This window comes from Bubalus bubalis, chromosome 12 (assembly GCF_019923935.1).
Source record: "Bubalus bubalis isolate 160015118507 breed Murrah chromosome 12, NDDB_SH_1, whole genome shotgun sequence".
NCBI lineage: Eukaryota > Metazoa > Chordata > Mammalia > Artiodactyla > Bovidae > Bubalus > Bubalus bubalis.
This window is the reverse complement of record NC_059168.1, coordinates 71,531,230-71,555,113: the sequence shown is the minus strand read 5'-3', so window position 1 is coordinate 71,555,113 and position 23,884 is coordinate 71,531,230. Positions and strand designations below refer to the sequence as shown.

At 42.5% G+C, this 23,884-nt stretch overlaps 1 protein-coding gene and 1 long non-coding RNA gene across 2 annotated transcripts in view; one reads left to right on the top strand and one right to left on the bottom strand.

Moving 5' to 3' along the window:
• LOC102404037 (solute carrier family 4 member 1 adaptor protein) overlaps positions 1–16,792 on the top strand; it is a 73,478-nt gene extending 56,686 nt beyond the window's left edge. The window contains exon 14 of the mRNA XM_045162347.1: positions 15,338–16,792. Within this exon, the coding sequence (XP_045018282.1) occupies positions 15,338–15,348 (11 nt within the window). The 3' untranslated portion in view covers positions 15,349–16,792. The remainder of the gene's footprint in view (positions 1–15,337) is intronic.
• Positions 16,793–20,892: 4,100 nt separating this feature from the next.
• Positions 20,893–21,528, bottom strand: LOC123328581. Its single transcript, XR_006543503.1, has 2 exons — positions 21,391–21,528; positions 20,893–21,145 (listed from the first exon to the last, which is right to left on the bottom strand). It is a non-coding gene; the product is annotated as an uncharacterized LOC123328581 (long non-coding RNA).
• Positions 21,529–23,884: the final 2,356 nt, after the last annotated feature.

Genomic DNA, 23,884 nt, shown 5'->3' with positions numbered 1-23,884 from the left:
ACACCCCATCTGGAGGAGCCAAGAAAGACCACTGGACAAGGTCATGCCTGAGCTGAGCCCAAAGTGATTAGAAGGAGTTATCCTGAAGAAGAAGAAAAAAGAGCGGGGAGAAGAAGAAGAGGACAGATGAGCAGTGTCCAGGTAGAGGAAATAGCATAAAGTCCAAGGCGGGAGAAACCGTGGTTCATGCTGAGGAGCTGCCCACCTGTGCAGCATGACTGGTGGGAAGACAGGGAAAGCAGGAGTGGTGAGAAAGGTGGCTGAGGACACATGTGGAGCCAGAGCAGCAAAGTCCTGTTAGCTCTTGTGGAGTCACTGCGGGATTCTAAGCATGGTCCAGTGCGTGCTCTGGAGAAAGCAGTGTGGCTGCAGTGTGGAGAATGGATTGGATGGATAAGACTAGAAGTAGGAAGTCAGTCTGCAATGGCTGCATCTTAAAAGCATTCTGAGACCCTGGGTGAGATATTGCTAACCATATTTTTTGATAAAAATCGAGAAAATATCTTTATGGACTTGTAAAATTCTCTCTGTGACTCTTTTGGATTTTGCTTTATATATTTTAAGACTGTGATGTTGAAAACATTCAGATTCCCAGTTATCACATCTTCTTGGTAAATTGTTCCTTTTATCAGTATGAAATGTCCCACTTTTATCCTTATAATGCTTTTTACCTTAAATTCTATTCTGTTTTGTCATTGAATCAATCATGGTATATCTATGGCCAATAAAATCGCAGAGAGAGGCATTCAGATATAATATGCCTCCTGATGAAAGTCTACAACACTGTCTATTAAGTATTCTGGTCAAAAGCTGAACCTGAATCAGATAAAAATTCCATATCTTGTTACTGATTCACAGGAAATACAGGGTACAGAAAAAGATGTAAAGAATACACAAAGAGGCAATCATAAAAATCCAGACCAAAATCCAGAAATTCTCAAAAAAAGATACAATTCAATAGATACAATAGAGAAATAGAATTTTAAATATATTTAACATATACTAAATATAATATTTAATATACATAATGTAAGTATATATGAAGAATAAAAAAGGAAGAACCTTACAAATTAAAAGAGACTTAAAAGATATATAGAACAAATACAATTTGATAAAAACAAACTTGATAAAAACATTTTCAGTGTGATACAATAGCCAAGAAGTGGAAGCAACCCTAATATCCACTGACGGATGAATGAATAAACAAAAGGCGGTATATACACAGAGTGGAATATACAGTGCCACAGCATGGATAAACCTTGACAACATTAAGCTAAGTGAAGTAAGCCAGTCACAAATGGACATATACTGTATGATTCCACTTATATGAAGTAATTAAAATAGTCAAATTCATAGAGACAGTAAGTAGACTGGTGGTTACCAGGGATTAGCGATGTTTCATGGGTATAGAATTTCAGTTTTGTGAGATGAAAAAGTTCTAGAAATCTGTTTATAATAAGGTGAAAATACTTGACGCTACTGAAATGTATACTTAAAAATGACTCAGATAGTAAATTTTATGTTATGTATTTTTTTAACCACCGTTTTTAAAAAGAATAGGTTCAAGGCAAAAAAAAAAATGTGTGATAACGACACTGTGGTTATTTTTAAAGAGAGTCCTTAGCTGTTCTGGATGTGTACTGAAATATTCACAGCGTAAATAATAAGGAATCTTGGACTTGCTTCAAAATAATCTAAGACAAAGACAGAGGAGTGAGTGGGGATAGAGCTGAAATAATGTTACTTACATGCTGCTGCTTATTGAAGCTTCTATAATGGGTATAGGGAGCATCATTATATTATTTTCTTTATTTTGCTTACGTTAGAACATTTCCATAATGTATTAGTCAGCTTTTCTGTGCTAACAATTCTTTAAATCTCATTAACAAAATTTAGAGAGGCACTCAGTCTCTGGTGTGGACTCAAAGGACATTTTATATCCTAAACTGTCACAGTTTCTTTTTGTACAGGTTGGTAGTTCTTTTGGTGATGCAATTTTCTCAAAAACTTCACCTTTTTTTTTTTTTTTTTTAAAGAACTGTTTGATTTCAGTCAACTCTGTGTGTCCAATGTTGTACCCATAATTCTTTTGGAGACTTGCCTCTCTTTCCTGACTTTGTTATAGATGATTTGAGTTAATCTGCTCCTGTGGAACACTGTGCATACTCCCTTTTTTAATCCAACTGAAAGGATTTACTAGGGGCCATCTCATAATGAGCTTCCCTCATCGCTCAGATGGTAAAGAATCTGTCTGCAAGTTTGATTCCTGGATTGATCCCTGGGTTGGGAAGATCCCCTGGAAAAGGGAATGGCTACCCACTCTAGTATTCTTGCCACCACACCCCCAGGCTTTAGATAATCAGTTCTTTTTCTGTCTTGATTTCAAAACTTTAAAATTTATTCTTGATATTCTCTTGATAATGTTTTTGATATCTCATTTGTTATCTCATTTCTGGAAAATTCTCACATATTCTTTGAAAAAAATTACTTTTTGTCACCCTTTTCACTGTCTTCCAGAATTCTTACTATCGGACTTTTGCCACTTCTTTCTTATCCCATCTTTTTATCTCTTTGATGTTTCTGGTTATGATCTAGAAAACAGTCCTTACTTCTGTTTTCTAACTCAAGTGTCACACCTCAGAATAGAGCTACAGATGGTGTAAAACTGCTTAGCCACAGTCTAGAATTGGCCCCACAGTTAATGCACACCCCACAATTCACGTTTCAGTCATCCAACCCCCTTTCTTTCAGTTTGTTTGACTGGTGTCTGGGACCAGGAGCACAGGGAACTGGCATCTTTGGCTTCTTCCTTTGCTGTCTATGTGAGTAAAACATTGTCTAAGTCTCAAGGTGGCTAATTACATCTTTACTGGTTAAATCAGTTAGGTCTTGACTTTGCTTTGCCTTATATGCATGGACTTGACAGATACTATCTGTTGATTTTCTCCATGGTAATTGAGGCGTTAGTTCTCTTATATTTCCCCTTTCTCATGTTCCCATATAAGTGTAGACGTGATTTTAAAAATTAGTAGTCAAATGTGAAACTGTACAACCATACAACACTGGGACTTGACTCCTGGGACACAGCAGAGCCTCCTTTCCCCTGTTGCAAATGCTTATCTTATGAATTTGTAAATATAATTTACTGCTGAAAAATAGTATTATATAATTATATTCCCTCTGACTTTGTGATGTTCTTGCAGTTAACACTTGTCACAGTTTTTGTTTTGCTTAGTTTCTTTATAATAGCTATTGCTTATGTTCAAAATGTTCTTTCATTTCAGTTCAGTTCAGTCACTCAGTCATGTCCAACTATTTGTGACCCCAAACATTGCAGCACGCCAGGCCTCCCTGTCCATCACCAACTCCTGGAGCTTGCTCAAACTCATGTCCATCGAGTCGGTGAGGCCATCCAACCATCTCATCCTCTGTCATCCCCTTCTCCTCCTGCCTTCAATCTTTTCCAGCATCAGGGTCTTTTCAAATGAGTCAATTCTTCACATCAGGTGGCCAAAGTATTGGAGTTTCAGCTTCAGCATCAGTCCTTCCAATGAATATTAAGGACTGATTTCCTTTAGGATGGACTGGTTAGATCCCCTTGCAGTCCAAGGGACTCTCAAGAGTCTTCTCCAACACCACAGTTCAAAAGCATCAATTCTTCTGCGCTCAGCTTTCTTTAGAGTCCAACTCTCACATCCATACATGACTACTGGAAAAACCATAGCTTTGACTAGATGGACCTTTGGTGGCAAAATAATGTCTCTGCTTTTTAATATGCTGTCTAGGTTGGTCATAACTTTTCTTCCAAGGAGCAAGTGTCTTTTAATTTCATGGCTGCAGTCACCATCTGTAGTGATTTTGGAGCCCAAGAAAATAAAGTCTGTCACTGTTTCCATTGTTTCCCCATCTATTTGCCATGAAGTGATGGGACCAGATGCCATGATCTCAGTTTTCTGAAGTTTTTAAGCCAACTTTTTCACTCTCCTCTTTCACTTTCATCAAGAAGTTCTTTAATTCTTCCCTTTCTGCCATAAAGGTGGTGTCATCTGCATATCTGAGGTTATTGATATTTCTCCCGGCAGTCTTGATTCCAGCTTGTGCTTCATCCAGCCCAGCATTTCTCATGATGTACTCTGCATGTAAGTTAAATAAGCAGGGTGACAATATACAGCCTAGATGTACTCCTTTCCCAATTTGGAACCAGTCTCTTCCATGTCCAGTTCTAACTGTTGCTTCCTGACCTGCATACAGATTTCTCAGGAGGCAGGTCAGGTGGTCTGGTATTCCCATCTCTTGAAGAATTTTCCACAGTTTGTGATCCACACAGTCAAAGGCTTTGGCATAGTCAATAAAGCAGAAGTAGATGTTTTTCTGGAACTCTCTTGCTTTTTCTATGATCCAACGGATGTTGGCAATTTGATCTCTGGTTCCTCTGCCTTTACTAAATCCAGCTTGAACATGTGGAAGTTTACAGTTCACATACTGTTGAAGCCTGGCTTGGAGAATTTTGAGCATTACTTTGCTAGCATGTGAGATGAGTGCAATTGTGCGGTAGTTTGAGCATTCTTTGGCATTGCCTTTCTTTGGGATTGGAATGAAAACTGACCTTTTCCAGTCCTGTGGCCACTGCTGAGTTTTCCAAATTTGCTGGCATATTGAGTGCAGTACTTTCACAGCATCATCTTTCAGGATTTGAAATAGTTCAACTGAAATTTCATCATCTCCAGTAAGTTTGTTTGTAGTGATGCTTCCTAAGCCCCACTTGACTTCTCATTCCAGGATGTCTGGCTCTAGGTAAGTGATCACACCATTGTGATTATCTGGGTCATGAAGATCTTTTTTGTGTAGTTCTTCTGTGTATTCTTGCCACCTCTTCTTAATATCTTCTGCTTCTGTTAGGTCCATACCATTTCTATCCTTTATTGTGCTCATCTTTGCATGAAATGTTCCCTTGGTGTTTCTAATTTTCTTGAAGGGATCTCTAGTCTTTCCTATTCTATTGTTTTTCTCTATTTCTTTGCATTGACCGCTAAGGAAGGCTTTCTTATCTCTCCTTGCTATCCTTTGGAACTCTGCATTCAAATGGGTATACCTTTCCTTTTCTCCTTTGCCTTTTGCTTCTCTTCTTTTCACAGCTGTTTGTAAGACCTCCTCAGACAACCATTTTGCCTTTTTGCATTTCTTTTTCTTGGGATGGTCTTGATCCCTGCTTCCTGTACAGTGTTACAAACCTCAATCCGTAGTTCTTCAGGCACTCTGTCTATCAGATCTAATCCCTTGAATCTGTTTGTCACTTCCACTGTATAATCATAAGGGATTTGATTTAGGTCATACCTGAATGGTCTAGTGGTTTTCCCTACTTTCTTCAATTCTTCCCTACTTTATTCTTCTTTCTTCAGACTTCTTCAAGTCTGAATTTGGCAATAAGGAGTTCATGATCTGAGCCACAGACAGCTCCTGCTGTTGTTTCTCCTGACTGTATAGAGCTTCTCCATCTTTGGCTGCAAATAATATAATCAATCTGATTCAGTATTGACCATCTGGTGATGTGCATGTGTGGAGTCTTCTCTTGTGTTGTTGGAAGAGGGTGTTTGCTATGACCAATGTATTCTCTTTACAAAACTCTATTAGCCTTTGCCCTGCTTCATTCTGTACTCCAAGGCCAAATTTTCCTGTTACTCCAAGTATTTCTTGATTTCCTACTTTTCCATTCCAGTCCCCTATAATGAAAAGGACATCTTTTTTGGGTGTTAGTTCTAGAAGATCTTGTAGGTCTTCATAGAACCATTCAACTTCAGCTTCTTCAGCATTCCTGGTCAGGGCATAGACTTGGATTACTGTGATATTGAATGGTTTGCCTTGGAAACGAACTGAGATCATTCTGTCGTTTTTGAGATTGCATCCAAGTACTGCCATTTCAGACTCTTTTGTTGACCATGATGGCTACTCCATTTCTTCTAAGGGAGTCTTGCCCACAGTAGTAGATATAATGGTCATCTGAGTTAAATTCACCCATTCCAGTCCATTTTAGTTCACTGATTCCTAAAATGTCGATGTTCACTCTTACCATCTCCTGTTTGACCACTTCAAATTTGCCTTGATTCATGTACCTAACATTCCAGGTTCCTATGTAATATTGCTCTTTACAGCATCAGACTTCCATCACCCGTCACACCCACAACTGGGTGTTGTTTTTGCTTTGGCTCCATCTCTTCATTCTTTCTGGAGTTATTTCTCCACTGATCTCTAGTAGCATATTGGGCACCTACCGACCTGGGGAGTTCATCTTTCAGTGTCCTATCTTTTTGCCTTTTCAAACTGTCCACTGGAGAAGGGAATGGCAAACCACTTCAGTATTCTTGCCTTGAGAACCCCATGAACAGTATGAAAAAATGTTCTTTATGTATCTGTTAAATATCTAACAATGTTTTTACCCCCAAATAAATAAATGTATGAAATAATCTATCACTATTCTCTCTCCACTGCCCCACCCCTCAAATTCTCTGTTTTCCTGCTTCAGTTTGAATGGGTTTTTCTCTATACCTGGGCCTCAGATGTCATCTTAGGACTTCCTTTTATCAGTCTTCTCCTTTGAATTGTTCTTCTGTTTTCTGGAATTTCTTTGTTCCTCCTTCTTGGCTTAGTCTTGCATTTCACTAAATCACACCCTTCACTATCTTCCTAAGAAAAGGTATGTGGGAGGTAAAATTTTTGAGTTCTTACATATCTGAAAATATCCTTATTCCACACTTACACATAGCCTTTATTTGGATAAGTATAGAACTCTAAGATTAAAATAGTTTTCTCTCAGAACTTTGGGTTCCCAACACTACTATCCTCTAGTATCTTGTACCACTGTTGAGATGTCTGATGCCCCAGCTTTTTACTCCTTCACATACGATGTGATTTTTCTCTCTAGATGCTATGATGTTATTTCTTTTATCTGGGCATTCTGAAATTCAAGTTATTCCTTGGTATTTTCCCTCCATTCTACTGGACATTCAGTGGGTATTTTCAATTTGGATATTTATCTCTTTCACTAATGGGGAATTTTCTTACATTGTTATTATTTTTAAAATAATTTATTATCCTTTGCTTTCTTTTTCCTGAAACTGCATACAGATGTCAGAACTTGAATAATCCTCTAATACTCTTTCTCTCCTAATTTTCATCTGTCTTTCTATTCTACTTTCTAGGAGATATCTTCAAGTTTATTTTCCTACTCTTTTGTTTAATTTTTAATTTTAGCTATCTATTTAAAATTCCTAATTGCTCTTGCTCATTCTCTGATTATTCCTTTTTTTACACCATGGCTTCCCCAGTGGCTCAGTGGTGAAGGATCTGTCTGCAGTGCAGGAGACCTGGAGACTTGGGTTCGATCCCTTGGTCGGGAAGATCCCCTGGAGGAGGAAATGGCAACCGATTCCAGTATTTTTGCCAGGAAAATCCCATGGACAGAGGAGCCTGGCAGGCTACAGTTCATGGGGTCGCAAAAGAGTCGGCCACAGCTGAACAACTCAACCATTCTTTTTCATGGATGTGTATCTTCTTTTAGCTCTCTGAGGCTATTAAATATATACATAAAATTTTAAAATTCAAAAAATCATTTTCTTAAATTATCTGTATTTCTTCTGAGTTCCTTTTTTATTTTAATGTTTGTTTGCTTTAGTCTCTCTCTTTCATGGGGGATACTTTCTGTAGATTTCGGGTGATTTCAGGCTGTCCAGTTCTGTGTAACAGTGAGGATCAGTGTGATTGACAGCTGTGTGTGTGGGCAAGGATTTGACTGGTGGGCTTCATCCTCAGGCCGTTTCATTGGAGAACCATGAAAAGCCAATACTTTGAGGATTTCTCTTGGAGGCAGGTAAATTTTTTTCCAGTGAATCTTCTATCCAGGGGACATATGCCTGAAAGTTCCTTTCTGGGAAGGAGTCTGGTGGAGGGCCCTACTATTACCATATGAACTAACACTTAATGAGACATCTGCCCTTTTTTCTTGCTGGAATCCTGGAATTTGGGGATGCTCTGATTCAATTTCTCTAGAGAAACCTCCACTCTCTGGTAGGGGCATGGTTCCTGACCATGTGATGGAAGGGTATCTAGAGTTGTAATTTCTTCATATATCTCTTCCAGCCATTTCCCTAGAGTCTAATCCCATGCTTCAAGCTCACTTCTTGCAGAACCTGGTGCCTCTAAATCCCCTGCCTCTCTGGGCTCTGTGGGGAGAGTCTACTCACTAATGACTATCAGTTCCTCTCCAGGTTCTTCATGTCTTAGTTTTCTCTAATCTGGCGACTCTACTACCATTCTCCAAGCCACTTTCTTTCTTCTTTTTTTCTTTTAAAAAATATTTATTTATTTGGCTGTGTCATGTGGCAGGCAAGATATTCTATCTTCATTGCGGCTGCAAGATCTTTAGTTAGGGCATATGGGATCTAATTCCCTGACCAGGGATCAAACCTGGGCCCCCTTGCATTGGAAGAGCAGAGTTCCAGCCACTGGGCGAGCAGAGTTCTAGCCACTGGGCCAGCAGGGAAGTCCTTTCCAGCCCTAAATTACTGAACTCAGTCTTGTCCACTGATGTCCTCATTTCCACCCTCTGTATTCTCATGAGTCTATACTTTAAAAAGAATTTTGTGGAGTCTGTGGAGGAAGAGGAGATAAAGATACACGATCAGTTTGTTATCTCTAACTGGAAGTTCATACCTACTTTAAAAAATGGTTTCAGATTATATAAATAGTACATACTTTGTAGAAAATTTGAAGCAAAGTTGTATGATCCTACCATCCAGAAATAATCAATATTAACATTTTGGTGTATGGTACCTTTTTTTTACATAAACTTTTTGCTTTAGAATAGTTTTAGATTTACAGAAAAATTGCAGCGATGGTACAGAGTTCTCATATACCCCTCACCCAGTTCCCCCTATTATTAGCGTCGTACGTTCGTGGCACATCGGTCACGATTCGTGAGCCAGTGTTGGTTCACCGTTATTGTTGTTCAGTCTCTCAGCCGCGTCCGACTCTTTGTGACTCCGTGAATGCCAGAGTCCAGTCTTTATTCAGTTTTCTGTAGTTTTTCTCCAATTTCCCTTTTCTGTTGTAGGATCACATCCAGGATACTATGTTATCTAGTTGTCATGTCTCCTTAGGCTCCCCTTGACGGTGACAGTTTCTTGGAATTTTCTTGTTTTTGATGACTTTAACAGATTGACAGTTAGGTATTTTATAGAATGTCATTCAGTTGGGATTTGTCTAATGTTTTTCTCATGATCTGACTTGGGTGTGGGTTCTGGGGAGAGGAAGACCACTGTTATCATATCAAGAACACATATATCAGCATGACTTCTCCATCTCCTTGAAGGCAGAGTATCTATAATACACGAGTTATTTGGAATTCTTCTATATGGAGGTTCGTCTTTTCTCCCTCATTTATCTAATTATTCAATTTTTTATTTGTATTAGTATGCACTCATGAATATTCATTTTATACTTTGGGTTATAATACAATAATACTTTATTTTCTTGTTCAAATTGTTACAGCTTTAGCCCTTAGGAGTTGTTTCAATTGGCTTCTGTATTCCTTTGTGTTATGTACCCACTCCAAACCCCATCATTGTGGAGTTTTGAACTTTGTAAGATACTCCTGGATCATTCTGTATATTTCCTGCCTCAGTTCTAGATCAACCATTTCTCCAAGATGACCTAGTCCTTTTATTGAAAGATGGTATTAGAAATCGAGTTCTGGGCAGTAGGTGTGCTTGTTGCTACTGGGATTTCATTGCTTCTCGATCCTGTAGGCTGACATAGCAAGGAAATAGATGTGTGTATGCTAACCCATGTATGTGTACATATATCTATAAACATTTCCATATGTAACCATCTGTATTATATCAAGTTATACATGATTTCCCACTTATGTCTCTAAGTCATTACCACATGGATCTTTCTACCCTGCTCCTGTTTGTCTGTAAACACCTACTCCAACAATAAGAAACCTGGCTCTCACCATCTGCCATTCATTTACTTAATTATTCAATTCCAGTGTACATGTGTTGTCAACCACCTGCTTTTTAAGGTAGGAATTTAATTATTCCCAAACTACTTATTTAACATGTCAAGATTCCATAAAGGACTTTATGCACTCAGTCCTTATCATCCCTGATCTGCTGCCAGTCTTCAGTTCGCCAGTCCAGGTTCAATGCAGGATACAGGAAGCTTGGGGCTGGTGCACTGGGATGACCCAGAGGGATGGTATGGGGAGGGAGGTGGGAGGGGGGTTCAAGATTGGGAACAAGTGTACACCCATGGTGGATTCATGATGATGTATGGCAAAACCAATACAATATTGTAAAGTAAAAAAAAAACAAAAACAAAAAAAAACAACTTTATAAAAAAAAAAAAAATAAAATAAAATAAAATGCCGATTCTCACACCGATGTCCTCTCCAGGCTTGGGTTGACTGAGTTTTTCCTAGTCTGTCTCCAGCTGAAATGTCCTTCTGTAGGTCTGCTGACAGGAATGCATCATTTCAGACAATCCCCGAGTAACAAACTCTTATTCTACCAAATCTATGCCTAAATGGTTGACCAGGTGGTATAAAAGGCAGAGCTTGCCTTTGCTGCGAGGAGAGGAGTACATTCTCTACATTCTTCCTCACTGTAGACAAAGTTCTCAGAAGCCACTTGGGCTGCAATGAGAGAGAGAAGTATCCCTTAAATGGTGTGTTCCCACATCACCACACACCACACTGCCTGAGGAAACACTGCTATAAATAGCACGTGGTCTCCTTACCAGTCGGCCACAGCCGAGTTAACCCAGACATGATGGAGACTTGGTAGGAAGAGGCAAAAGCAGAAAACTAGATAAAGCAAGAAGTGGGGAAGAAGAAGAATGATGTGGAAAGGGTGGTGATGATATTAATAATACATATAATTAATGATTTTAGTAATCACTGATATTTGCAGAAATCTTCCACATGCATGGTCTCATTTATTTCATAAAGTATAACAACTTGAAAAAGTAAATATTTAGTTCATTGTAAGGTATCTTATAGGTTAAATTGACTTTTGTGGGTTCTAAATTCAGGGTTCCTTGAGTCTAGAATCCAAGCTGGGCCAATGAGAGTTGGTCCTGGGACCATTGCTATTAATAGAACTATTGGAAAATAACATGTTCTCTTTTCATTGGAATTATAAAATAAGCATGGGTGGATATTCAATATATCTAGTTATCTGTTTATTTGTTTATATGCATAGAGGAAGATCTGAAGATAGTATCCCAAGTGTTGACATCGATTCATTTTGGGGGGGTTAGGTAATTGGTGATATTTATGGTTTTTACATGTTATGTATTATTTATATTTTCTATAAAGCAGCATATTACTGTATATTATCATAGATTTTTCTGTTGTAAATTATTGGTTTAAATTTTATACTATATGTATGTTAAAATATAAATATAATACATTTATAATGTTTTCTTATTAATAGAGTAGTATAGTTTTTATACTAATATAAGACAGAAGTCCTTTACCCCCCATTTTTTAAGAATCATTTTGCACCTTCATAGCTGTTATTTTTTTAAAAATGTTTATTTATTTGGCTGCATCCAGTCTTAGAGTTGTAGCACGTGGGATCTTCGTTGTGGCACATGGGCTCTATGGTTGTGGTGCATAGACAGGCTTAATTGCTCTGCTGCATGTGGAATGTGGGATGTTAGTTCCCAGACCAGGGATTGAAGCTGTGTCCTCTGCATTGCAAGGCAAATTCTTAACCACTGGACCACTAGCGAAGTCCCCATGTAACCTCTTAATGCCCACTGATTCCTTCCCTTGGTTACTGACTCAAGCCCAGTTCCATATGCTTGGTAGGACACGCACCCTTAATCCCAGGATGATCCAGTTCTCTAGAATAACTTTTTCAAAATAAAGTTTTTTACCTTTTCAAAGTAAAGTATTTGTAAAAAAGAGATTTTTCAAAATAAGAATATTTAGGGACTGAGAGGTTCTGTTGGTTTTGGCCACATTCCATCAGACACTGCTGCTGCTGCTGCTGCTAAGTCGCTTCAGTCGTGTCCGACTCTGTGCGACCCCATAGACGGCAGCCCACCAGGCTTCCCGTCTCTGGGATTCTCCAGGCAAGAACACTGGAGTGGGTTGCCATTTCCTTCTCCAATGCATGAAAGTGAAAAGTGAAAGTGAAGTCGCTCAGTCTTGTCTGACTCTTAGCGACCCCATGGACTACAGCCCACCAGGCTCCTCCATCCATGGATTTTACAGGCAAGCGTACTGGAGTGGGGTGCCATTGCCTTCTCCGCCATCAGACACTAGGCCTCATCAAGGAGCAGAGTGGAAAAGTGGGTGAGGTTCTGGTGTCATGGAGGTGCTCCTGCTTGAGGCTGACAGTGGCAGGGGTTCCAGGGGTGGATGGGTCAGTTTCACTTGGATTTGTAGTCATTTTAGAAGAAGCTTGGTTATTTTTCTGTAGCCCTGCCAGAGGGAGGAACAAATCACAACCCCCAAACAAAAGAGAAGCAGCGCCAGTGGCCACGATCTTGCTGGGGTTCCCTCCTCCAAGTTTGTGAGAAATCTGGGAATTGTACACAGACCTGCCGTCCCTGCCCATCACCCACTCAATCCAGCTCTCTCCCACTGTAGACACAGGCCCCACTCTCAAGTCCCCAAAGCACAGCTAAGGCCAGGCTGCAGCAGAAAACTCCCCATAAACCCTGCCACTCATTCCATAAGAAAACCACCTTTTACAATTACGATGCAGAGCCTGTAGTTTCATGTTGTTCTGAATTGCATTGTCTCTTTTCCAGAATAGGTTTACATTTTATCCCTGCACAACCCCAAATCCTATTAAAATATTTGCCTAAAAACAAAAAGGATTATTCCCACAAGAGCAATTTGCTTCCCCCTCCACAGGAGATAGAGGAACTGGGATGAAAACCCAAACCCACACAGTTTAGACTAGCGCTTTGTTCCCTTTTCTCACCATTGCAGTTTTCAAAAATAGTAGAGACCACTTTCTTCTACACATTTCAGTATCTGCTCATTTGGAAGCAAAAGCCTGGGTCTAACAAGGGTCAGGGGCTTGGCTGGGGGACGGGGTGGTTGTGGGTGGGGAGTGTGGATAAATCCCAGGGGTGTGTGCCCTGGGATTGACTTTAGGAGGAGGGAGGGAGGTCAGGAGACAGAAAGTACCAGATTCCCTTTGGCTCAGATTTTACATCTTGGAGTCAGAAGTAGGGACAGAGGGATAGACAGCCATCACGGGCAGTTGACCTGACCACTGAGTGTTTATTTCATCTTTAAAGGAGGCACCTGGGATAGAGGACCTCTCAGCCTCCTTTCAGCCCCCAAGCTCTCTGGACCTCAGCCAGATCAGTGAGGCAAGGGGCTTGCTACCCACAGACCTTTTCCTGGATGGCAATCAGCGGCTGCCTGCCCACCTGCCCGGGAGCACTCATTCTCCCGATTCCAAGGCACCTACACTTCCCAGACTCCTTAGCTTGAGCTAACAGCCTGTTGTCCTCTCAATGACTCCACACCCAAGGGGAGAGGGAATGAGGAAACCTTCGGGAGAGTGGGGCCTATCTGATGAAGGTAAGAGGTGGGAGGCTGCCCCATTGCTCCTCGTGCCTTCCAGGTTCCCAAGGGCCCCCACCCAGCTCAGGAGGCATTTCTGGGCTTGGCTTCCTGGCAGAGGAGGTTTTCAGGCACTGAGGGAGCTGAGGAGGGTGGTGAAGGCCCTTGGCTCATAAATCTTCATCTTGGGGATTCATTAGGGATTTTTTTCCAAGGACTCTTCCAGGGTGGAGGTGGGTGTCTTCTAATAGGTTCCCATCAGACTCAGGATCAGGTCCCAACTCCTCAGCCTGGCATCAGGATTCTGCAAAATCTTGCCTCAGCCTTCCTGGCCAAACCTCTCTTCTGTTATTTTTCCCAGACCCACTGAGGTCTAGCGACATAGAACTACACTATTTCCCTGGACACACTATGCATGCTCACATCTCTGTGGCTACTTTGCATATTGTTTCCTCTGTCTGAAGTGCCCACTGACACTTCTCAAAGAACTCCTATTCATTCTTCAAGACCCTACTCACTGCCTCTTCAAAGCCTTACTTGACTCCTTACACAGGGTTGATTGTTCTGTGCTCCAAGGGATAGGGTTCCTTCCCTGGCTCATCACCCAGTACGGTAATTATTGGGATTTGCATGTTTATCTTCCTCCTAGTGGCTCCTCTAGGGCAGGGAGCGTGTCATTTACTTCGGTAAACCAGTGCCAGGCTAATAATTCTTCAGGCAACATTTGTGTTAGAATGAACACCATTTCTTCTAGATTCATGGTATTTTGAGTAGCATTAAGAGAACGCTTCTGGGGACTTCCCTGGTGGTCCAGTGGTTGGGACTCTGTCCTCCCAATGCAGGGGACATAGGTTCAATCCCTGGTCAGGGAACCAGATCCTACATGCCACAACTAAGATCTGGCGCAGCCAAATTAAATAAACATAAAAAAAGAGAGAGAGCGAGCAAGAGAACACTTCTGTTACCATGGCCATTTCTTGGCCCACAATGCTATTTCTCCAGATAGGAGTCATATATCTGTTAGTCTGTGTATTCACACAGCATCAGTACAGCACTCCTCAGGTAACTTTATATCTGATTTATTTATTTTATGCATTTACCTGATGGGTGGTTATTATAGTTGCCATCATAAGATGAAGAGACTGAGATGCCAAGAGATTAAGCAACGTCATGTTCAATGTTACAGTCTGTGTATGGCAAAGCTGAAACTTGAACCCTGGTATTCTTACTGCAAGATCTCTGCCTACACCAGAGATTCTCAATAATCTTTGGATCAGCATCACCTGGGAACTGGTTAGACACGCCCATCATTGGGCCCCACCCCAGACCTACAGAATCAGAAACTTCTAGGGTGGGCCCAGCAATGCTTTAACCACCTGCAGGTGATTCTGTTCCACACTCAACTCCAAGCACCCAGGCCTACATCCTCAGAGCTACTCCAGTGGCTGCCCAGAGCCAGAGGAGGGCGCTCCAAGGCAAACTTTTACCCCTGAATAGTCATGGCTTCTGCGATAGAAACCTAGCCCCTGGGTAAAGGGGAAGGAAACAGGTGGACTGGGAGTTAGGAGCCAGAGTTCTAGTCCCACGGGTTCTGCAATTACTGACCTTACTGACCGTGATTTTGAGCACCTCCCTGGGTCTCAGTTTTCACATCTGTAAAGTGAGGATGTTGACTAAATGCTCTCGTCTCTGATTTCCCTTTGCGCTGTTATTTAGCTCTCCTTTGCACTATGTTGTCCATGGCAGGACTGCGATGAAGATGGAGTATGCATGCTCATGTTTCAAGACTCTTCCCCGTCCTTGGAAATTGATTGTTCCCAAAGTCCAGATCCTTGGGCCAGCTATCCTCCTGTCATCTTCTTCTTTGGCGGCAGAAAATGGGAGCAAACATTTGAGTTGACTCATGAAACTTAATTAGGCAAAAGGTAGGAAACTGTTTAATGATGTTGGATTGGACCCCCTCCGGTTGCCCGAGGCTCCTCATCTGAGCCTCTCCCCTGATTCCTCTCCTGTCGCCTGCTTCCTCACTGTGACTGTGCCAGACACTCTTGCTCACAGGACCATCTCCTGTCCCTGTCCCCGCTGTGAGCTCCTATGTGTCTCCTGTCCCTCTCTGTGGGGTTGCCTGGTTCACAGGCTCTTGGTAACTCCCCATCCTTCTGAGGAGGGGTTAAGGGTGATGTGTCAGGGTGACTTCCTAGGTGCACCAGCGAGGGGCTTGGTGACCAAATGGGGGAGCCCCATGAACACAGTGAAGCCCTGTCCTACTGTTTCACGTGGACCTCATGGCTCTCCCAGGAGTACATCTGATTGTGGATGTGTTGTGCTCATTGGTACCTGGGGGGGCCCAGCATTTAACCGGCAGCTGGCAAATCTCCTGTGTGCAGCAGGCTGAAAAAAAGGAAAAATGCCTCTTGCCCCTTTGAGATAATGATAAGAAACTCAAGGTGAGTAATTGCATTGTAAGAGTAGAGCCCTAAGGGACGTCCCTGGTAGTCCAGTGGTTAAGAATCTGCCGTCCAGTGCAAGGGACATGGCTTCAATCAAGGATGCCCCGGTCGAGGATGCCCCAGTCCCACATGCCGCAGGGCAACTAAGCCCACACACTGCAACTAAGACTCAGTGCAACCAAAAAAAAGTAGAGCCCCCCCCTGAATCAGAAAGGTGGATTGAAGAATTTTAATCTCTCAGGACCTGGGTGTCAGCAGGAGAACATGGCTGAGCTGTCAAATCCTGAAGGGCCCTGAGAATGTGGGCAGTTCTAGAAGTCAGTTAAAGAAGACATTGCCTTCAGCAAAGTCACAGGTGCCAGATAAATAGCACAGGTGTCTGTTAAATTAGTGTCAGGCTCAGAGAGAGACTCATCATGAGGTTTCCAGAGTCCAGGAAAAGCCTAAAAACTGCAGGACATCACATGTTGCTGGCAGCCTTTGGGTTAGAAACCAAAAAAGGTGGTTCTTAAACGAGGTCCCAGAGAGAGCAGGAGCCGATGATGATCCTTCATCAGCTAAAGCTCAGTGAGGCTGCACTTCTCAGCTGCAAGTAACCCAGGAAGCTGGGCTTCTCTTGGACTGAGCATTGGTGGAACTACATGTAGATAAAGAATATGTGTATATTCCAAACTCATCAAATTGTGTGCATGAAGTATCTTCAGCTTTTTGTGTGTCAATCATACCTCAATAAATGATTTTTTAAAAAGAATATGTATGTGGATTTGTGTGTAACTCTAGCTTCTGTTGTTGTTGTTCAGTCACTCAGCCTTGTCTGACTCTGACCCCATGGACTGCAGCACTCCAGGCTTCCCTATCCTTCACTGTCTCCCAGAGTTTGCTCAAACTTGCGTCCATTGAGTCAATGATGCCATCTAACCATCTCATCTGTCACCCCCTTCTCCTCCTGCCTTCAATCTTTCCCAACATTAGGGTTTTTTCAAATGAGTCGACTCTTCGCATCAGATGGCCAAAGTATTGGAGCTTCAGCTTCAGCGTCAGTCCTTCCAACGAATATTCAGGGTTGATTTCCTTTAGGATTGACTGGTTTGATCACCTTGCTGTCCAAGGGACTCTCAAGAGTCTTCTCTAGCACCACCGTTCAAAAGCATCAGTTTTTCAGTGCTCAGTTTTATGGTCCAAATCTCAATATACCCTTTAAATCAGGATACATTGTCAGTAGTTAGTGATCTCCACCCAGTGCCCTGGAGTCCCATGCTCATACCTTCAGCTGATGGATGCTTTCTTTGTGCATCCTGGGCCCCCACAGTGGGCCTGGTAGTTGAGTTCAACCTGGAAGCTAAAGACCTGCCTTAGTGGACCTGAGACTTCTCAGTATTCCAGGGACTTGAAGGCTGGGGGAAGAGCCAGGCATTGGTTAGGCTTTCTGGGACTGCTCCAGAATGGGTCCCTCCCTTCCCCAGTCTGCTCCTGTCCAGCTCAGTCTAAAATTGGCCTGCTTTCCTGCAAGACTTGGATTAAGGGATTCTTCTGCACAGGTTCAGAATGGATTTCAACCTCACTCATTAGAATCTCCTAAGCATCCTGCTCTCCATCTTAAATGACTTTACAGGTCTCAGAGCACTCATTTCTGGTGTTGTCTTCCATTCAAAGATTTCTCAAGTCCAAATACTTTGGTCCTTTGTTTCTGAGGTTGTGCAAGGAGAGAGAGGAGATGTGAGCTTTAGACTCAGCAAGCTGATGCAATCTAGCTGTGGGCTCTTTGGCGAGTCATTTTGCTTCTCTGGGCCTCAATTTTATCATCTGTAAAATGGGAATGTTGGTTCAGGTGCCCTCTGAGGTGTTCCAGCCCTAACATTCTGAGATTCTAGACCCCACTTTGACCAAAAGAGAAGGCTCAGAAGTCCTGTCCATCACTGCATGATGTCCAGGTGGAGGTAGAAAGGGCTAAGTGTAGTGTTAGGACAGCTGGGAGGACTCTGGGCCCGAAATGTGCTTTCCCTTCATGGACTTGGATTGGGAGTGCCTGTTGGGTGGCGCCTGGCTGGAAGAAGTGAGACAGTCTCTTCCAGACGTCCCCCTGCCTGAGTGGTTGCCTCACAGGCTGTTACGTAGCTCTCCCTACCACTTTCCAGGGTGGGGCGGGGAAGGGCAGCTGGGGAGCAACTGATGCAATAGGCAGGCTCAAGCCTGTGTTCTTCGAAGACTAAGCAAAAGTCGGCTGGCTGGGCTGGGCCGACCTAGGCAACAGCTTCAGGGCCCTACTCTTCACAGGGTTTTAGCTTCCTCTTCTCTGCCTGTAATTGAAATGGGGTTCATTCTCTGGTCACCAGAGCCAGTAATTGACACTTTGTATTATACGTTTACTCCTAGAGCTCTTTAATCTTATAGCTTAAGAGAATATCCTTCCTTGCTAGGAATGGGGACATGCACGAGTACACATACACAGTATAAGGACACACACACATACAATGCAGGGACATTCATGGATACGCGCATGCACACACACAGTGGGGTCCTCCAGAAGTAGGGTAATTGTTTTGAGAATCTGCTCCCACCAGACCGTGCTTCCCACCAGCTCTTCCAGGAGGAAGTGGATCCAGTCAAAAGGATCAGAGAGCATCAGAAGATGGGGACATTTCCTTTGTATAGCCGAAGCCTCCAAATATGCCCCAAGGGATGCCATTTCTATTCAAGGCCCATCTATCATATATAAATGAGTCTCTGGGCTACTTTCCATCTCCCAGGGATCTGGACGCCCAGAACACAATAACTAGTCTTTTAAGTTAGTGAGAAGGAAAAAAAAGGAAGTGCATCAAGTTCTCAATAAAAGGAAAATGGCTAAAGATTGCACTCAAACTATGCCTCTATCATAAATTCCAAGGAACTTTGTCTTACTAAATCCATGCTTCAAGGCTCTGTATTCCCTGCAAAAGGCTCAAGAAGGAAAGTTGAAGTCCAGTTGGGTTCTACGTCCCTTGTAATTATCATAATTTACTTTGTACTTACTATGTTTCAGGTCCTATGCTAAATGATTTATGTGATTTATCACATTTCATTCTCACAAAAATCCTATGAGATAGGCTACTATAATCTCCATTTTACAGATGCAGAAACTGAGGCACAGAAGTTTAAGTAACTTGCCAAAGGACACAGGGCTAGTAAGTGGTAGAGTCAAGGTGTTAACCTGATTCTCCTGACTCCAGGACCTAGGCTCATAACAATCTGAAAAACCCACACGTACAAATAGAGAGTTTAAGTGGCATAGACTCCTTCACATTACAAAAGGATTCGTCAGAATGTTCTCTAAATCCCAAATTCCTCTATAGCTTTAGTCAATAAAATCCATAATTTTATTTTCCAGGGTTTGTTTTATGTCCAAATTTTTAGGAATGTATTGTTTTTCTTTTTTAAAAAGTTATTTTTATTTATGCGGGATCTTTGTTGCTGCATAGGCTTTTCTCTAGTTGTGGCAAGTGGGGGCCGCTCTCTAGTTGTGGTGTGCAGGCTTCTCATTGCAGTGGCTTCTCTAGTTGTGGCTCCCAGGCCCAGAGTGCAGCTCAGTAGTTGTGGTCCTTAGGTTTAGCTGGTCTGCGGCACGTGGAATCTTCCCAGACCGGGGATCGAGTCCATGTTCCCTGCATTGGCAGGCAGATTCTTATCTACTGTACCACCAGGGGAGTCTAGGAACATATTTATTAACCTAACACACAGACTTTTGCTCTTTGGGAAGTGTCACTCCTAGACTTTCATCAAATCAGTTCATTCTGTTAATAGTTAACAACTGACTTGCTGTCTTATTGGCACTGAATACATTTAGAAAGGAGCTTTGGACAAGGTAGTTCTAATTTAAGTATGAATTGTATAATTATACATTTGAATATATTCACACATAATCAAATTTAATCAAATGGACAGCTCGAAAGAGTGAAATTGGAGTGTTTTCATGGTGGAGCAGGAGTTGGGGGCTTTCTTCTTGATTTGGCCGTCATCTTGATTTATAGATGTTTTATCTCATTAACCTTAATGTCACGGAGCTAATTAGTAACTCTGAAAACTGCAAAACACACTTGAAGCAGTCCTGTAGCTCTTTAACTTCCCCATGCACCAGATTAAACTGGACTCAGTTATTCTGAATCACAGAAGACATCTTTCAAAAGGTTTTGCCTCCTTCATTTGGAATGGCTTACTGCCATGAAGATCAAGCTGGATGTGGATCCCAGTTTTCCCTTTTGGCTGCACATCACATTACATCAAAACCGTCTGAATCCTTCAAATCCCTTGCTTCACAGAGAGACACACATATGCAGATTACTGTGATTACCTCTGTTTGGGTTAAGTACTCCCAGGACCCTGTGGAGGGGCCCAAGGATCTCACTGCCTGCGTTCTGCCTGCTGGTGAGCATCAGGGCAGCTATGTGGGGACCCAGCCCTGTTCAGGAGGCTGCCATCTTCAGGATGCAGAAGGTCCCTTGGGTCCTAAGAGCACTATGGGCATCCTTTTCCTTCTTTCCCTCTTTTCACCTCTGGACCAAGACCCTGAGGCATAGGTAGGTAGTCTTTCTTCCCTTCTGACTTTTTATGGGAGGAGGGCTGCTTGGCAAGTCCTCCCCACCCCCTCCCTCCCTTTTCTTATGGCTGAATTAGATGGTTGCTAGGATAAAGGATGGTAGACATCAAAGAGGCTAAATTAATCTACAAGATAAAGGGGAAAGCCATTCTCTGGAGAGAGAATGGGCTAGAAATGGCTGTCGAATGGGACTTTGGGTGAGAAAAATGGCCACTTCTCAGGAAACTTCTCAAAGGTTTCCATGATTTTTAAGGCATTTGGAGTTCAATTTATGTTTCTTTGAATAGGATACCATGTGAAGATGGAACTACATAAGGGAGGAAAGGGGCTCAGGTTTATTCTTTTTGAGAAAGGAAAGTGATTTAGGTAGCAAAATCTAAGATGATGACTTGCAGTGGGGTTTTCTGAATTCGCCTGGTCCTGGAACAGGACTGTGAATTGTAGGAGTAATAGAGAGCAGCCGGGAGCCTTGGATCTGTGGGTGAAGCTGAGGTTTCTCCTAGGAGGATTTCACACGAAGGACAAACTCCAGTGCTGAAATAGGTGATAACAAGTGAATCTCTATTCTTGATTTAGTTTGAAAATGGACTAGATTGTTAACATACAGACGAATTTTTGTGTGGGCCCTTGTTCCTTAAGTGCCAAACTGATGTTCTAATGCCGTTTGACATGTCTCCCCGCTGAGTGACTCAGCGCTGGCCTCATGGACCCTCCACAGGCTCTCCCTCCCTCAGGGGTGCAGGTGTGTCCCCACCTCGGTCAGAGGCCAGGAAACTAACCACAATCTCCTGGCTAGAGACTCAGGCTTCTGCCTTGGAGGCAAAACAGGGTGAAACACAGGCAGGCAGGATCCCAAACCACAGAAGCTCAAGTTAGGTCATCCTTGTGAACATGACAACTCGCTGTCGTTCTCGATCAACAAAGAAGAAACACAGACCCATTCAAAATGGCCCTAAAAGACAGAATTTGCATGACTATGGCAACTTGCCATTGAATGCTATTCCTAAACAACTGAAAAGTTAATAGCCATTCTTTTCACAAGGCAAGAAAGGTGCAATGGTACATTCACACCAGGACAGGGGAGTACAGGAGTTTAAATCACTTTTCTGGCAGCCAATGAGTCCAGTGTCGGAGTTCACGATCCCTCCTTATATGCACCTGGCAACTTGGGGGACTGGGTGCTGGGCAGGGACCATCCTCCCAGGAGATGCTGCCGAGACATTCAGAGGATTGTCCCTCTGTGGGACCCGCCTCTCTGGAACAGTTAGAAATTAGGCTGAGGATTGGGTTGAAGGGAAGGAAGTCATAATGGAAAATTATTATTCTTTTGAAAACAGTTATTCATGGGGACTTCCCTGGTGGTCCAATGGCCAAGACTCCATGCTCCCAATGCAGGGGGGCCTGGGCTCAATCCCTGGTCAGGGAACTAGATCCCACATGCTGCAACTAAGACCCAGGGAAGCCAAATAAATAAATAAACTTTTTTTAAAAGGAAGGAAAATATTTATTCATGGAAACTTTGCCATGACTGGTATGGCCATTACCGTGGTCATTTTACTTTACCTTAAACATGGACCCCAGTTCAAGACAGAGGTAGATGAGCCCTAGGGAATGCACAGTTACTATTTATTCAATTCATTTGCAGGAATCAAGCAAATGAAGTTGATGATAAAAATGACATTGCTTTAGAAGGCATTCTCTCATGTTCACGGTATATTTAAAATAATCATTAGGAAAAAGGTCACGGTGTTTTGAAGAATCTGTCAGAAATCTTCAGCCCAATTTGTTCCTAGGGCAGGATGAGAATGGATTTCCTTTGGCTGAAATCCTAGCTTCTATTGTTAGGATGATGCAGAAATTTTGGATAATAGTACACATAGGAAAAACAAAGAGAAATATTTTCTCTTCTAGACTGACACCCTTGAAGACTACTTCAAATATGAATTATTGGTCTGTTCCTCTAAGGCTAGTTAAGAACAAACACGTTTGTCTTTTGTAGGATCTACTATTTCCCCAACTCACAAAAGCTATACTGGTTGCCTTTGACTCTGGGGTAGATCTTACTGACATCCATTTTAAACAGAGGAAAGAGGAGGTATGCTAGAATTGTTGCTGAGTGTAATTAAATTCTACCCACTATAAACATGTTGGAGGCAGCTTCATGGATTCCCTCCTCCAGACCAGAAGAGTTATTTCTGGAGCTGGGGCTCCTTTGGCCACCCATACCCCACTGGTTGGCTCACCCCCTGGTTCTTGTAGCGGACCTACTTGAGAAGACCAGTGTATTTTTTGGCTGCAATTTCATATAGCCTTTTCGTCTTCACAGATGAGACAACTAAATGCATTCCGGCCTCACATGGCCATGAGTTCTTCTCTGTGCCAGCATTAGGACCAATCTTGTCTTGGACAGAGGGCTGGAAAGGCTTAGACCCTAGAAGTTGGCATCTAGTCATGGTGATTACTGGCCCCACTCTAGCCTCATACCTGGCCCCAGAAACTGGACTCTTAGCTCATCCACTCACTTTACAAATATTTATTGAGCTCCTATCATGTGCCAGGCCCACAAATATGGCAGTAACTAAAAGAGGTGAAAATCTGTGCCCTTCTCTAACTTAGACTCTGTTTTAAAGAACCGAGCCTTGTCTTCCCATTCTTCTTTCAACCTTGATTCCCTGATCAGTTAGTCACTTCTTCTAGAACAATCTTTCTCAAACTTCAAGGTGCTTATGAATCACTTTGAGTTGCAGATTCTGATTCAGTGGGTCTACGGTGGGGCCTGAGATTCTGAATTCCTCACAAGCTCCCAAACGATGCTGCTGCAGCTGCGGGGGTGTTGCCTGGATTACACTATCGGTGGCACTGATGCACAGCCAGTAGCACCATCGGTGAGTCTTTCAGAAACACAGAATCTCAAAAAAAAAAAAAAATCTCAAGCCTTACTTTGGACCTCACGGCTGAGAATCTGCCTTTTGACAAGATCCCCAGGCGTTTCTCCCCAAGGTCTAGAACAGTGATTCCCAAAGCACATGAAACATCAGAAGCACCAGGTGAGAGTTACAAACCGCCTGCGGGCCCTCATCCCCCACTGAGTTGTATTATTTGGCGTTGAACACCCCACGTGATTCTGATGGATAGTAGGTTTGAAAACCTCAAAGAGCATTTTCGGAGGGCACTTTCCTAGGCTCATGGGACCTCACAGCGAAAAAAGCCTTTGAGATGACCTGAGGATAATCGTCTGAGATTGTGGTCTCCTCTTAAGTTACTGTCACACAA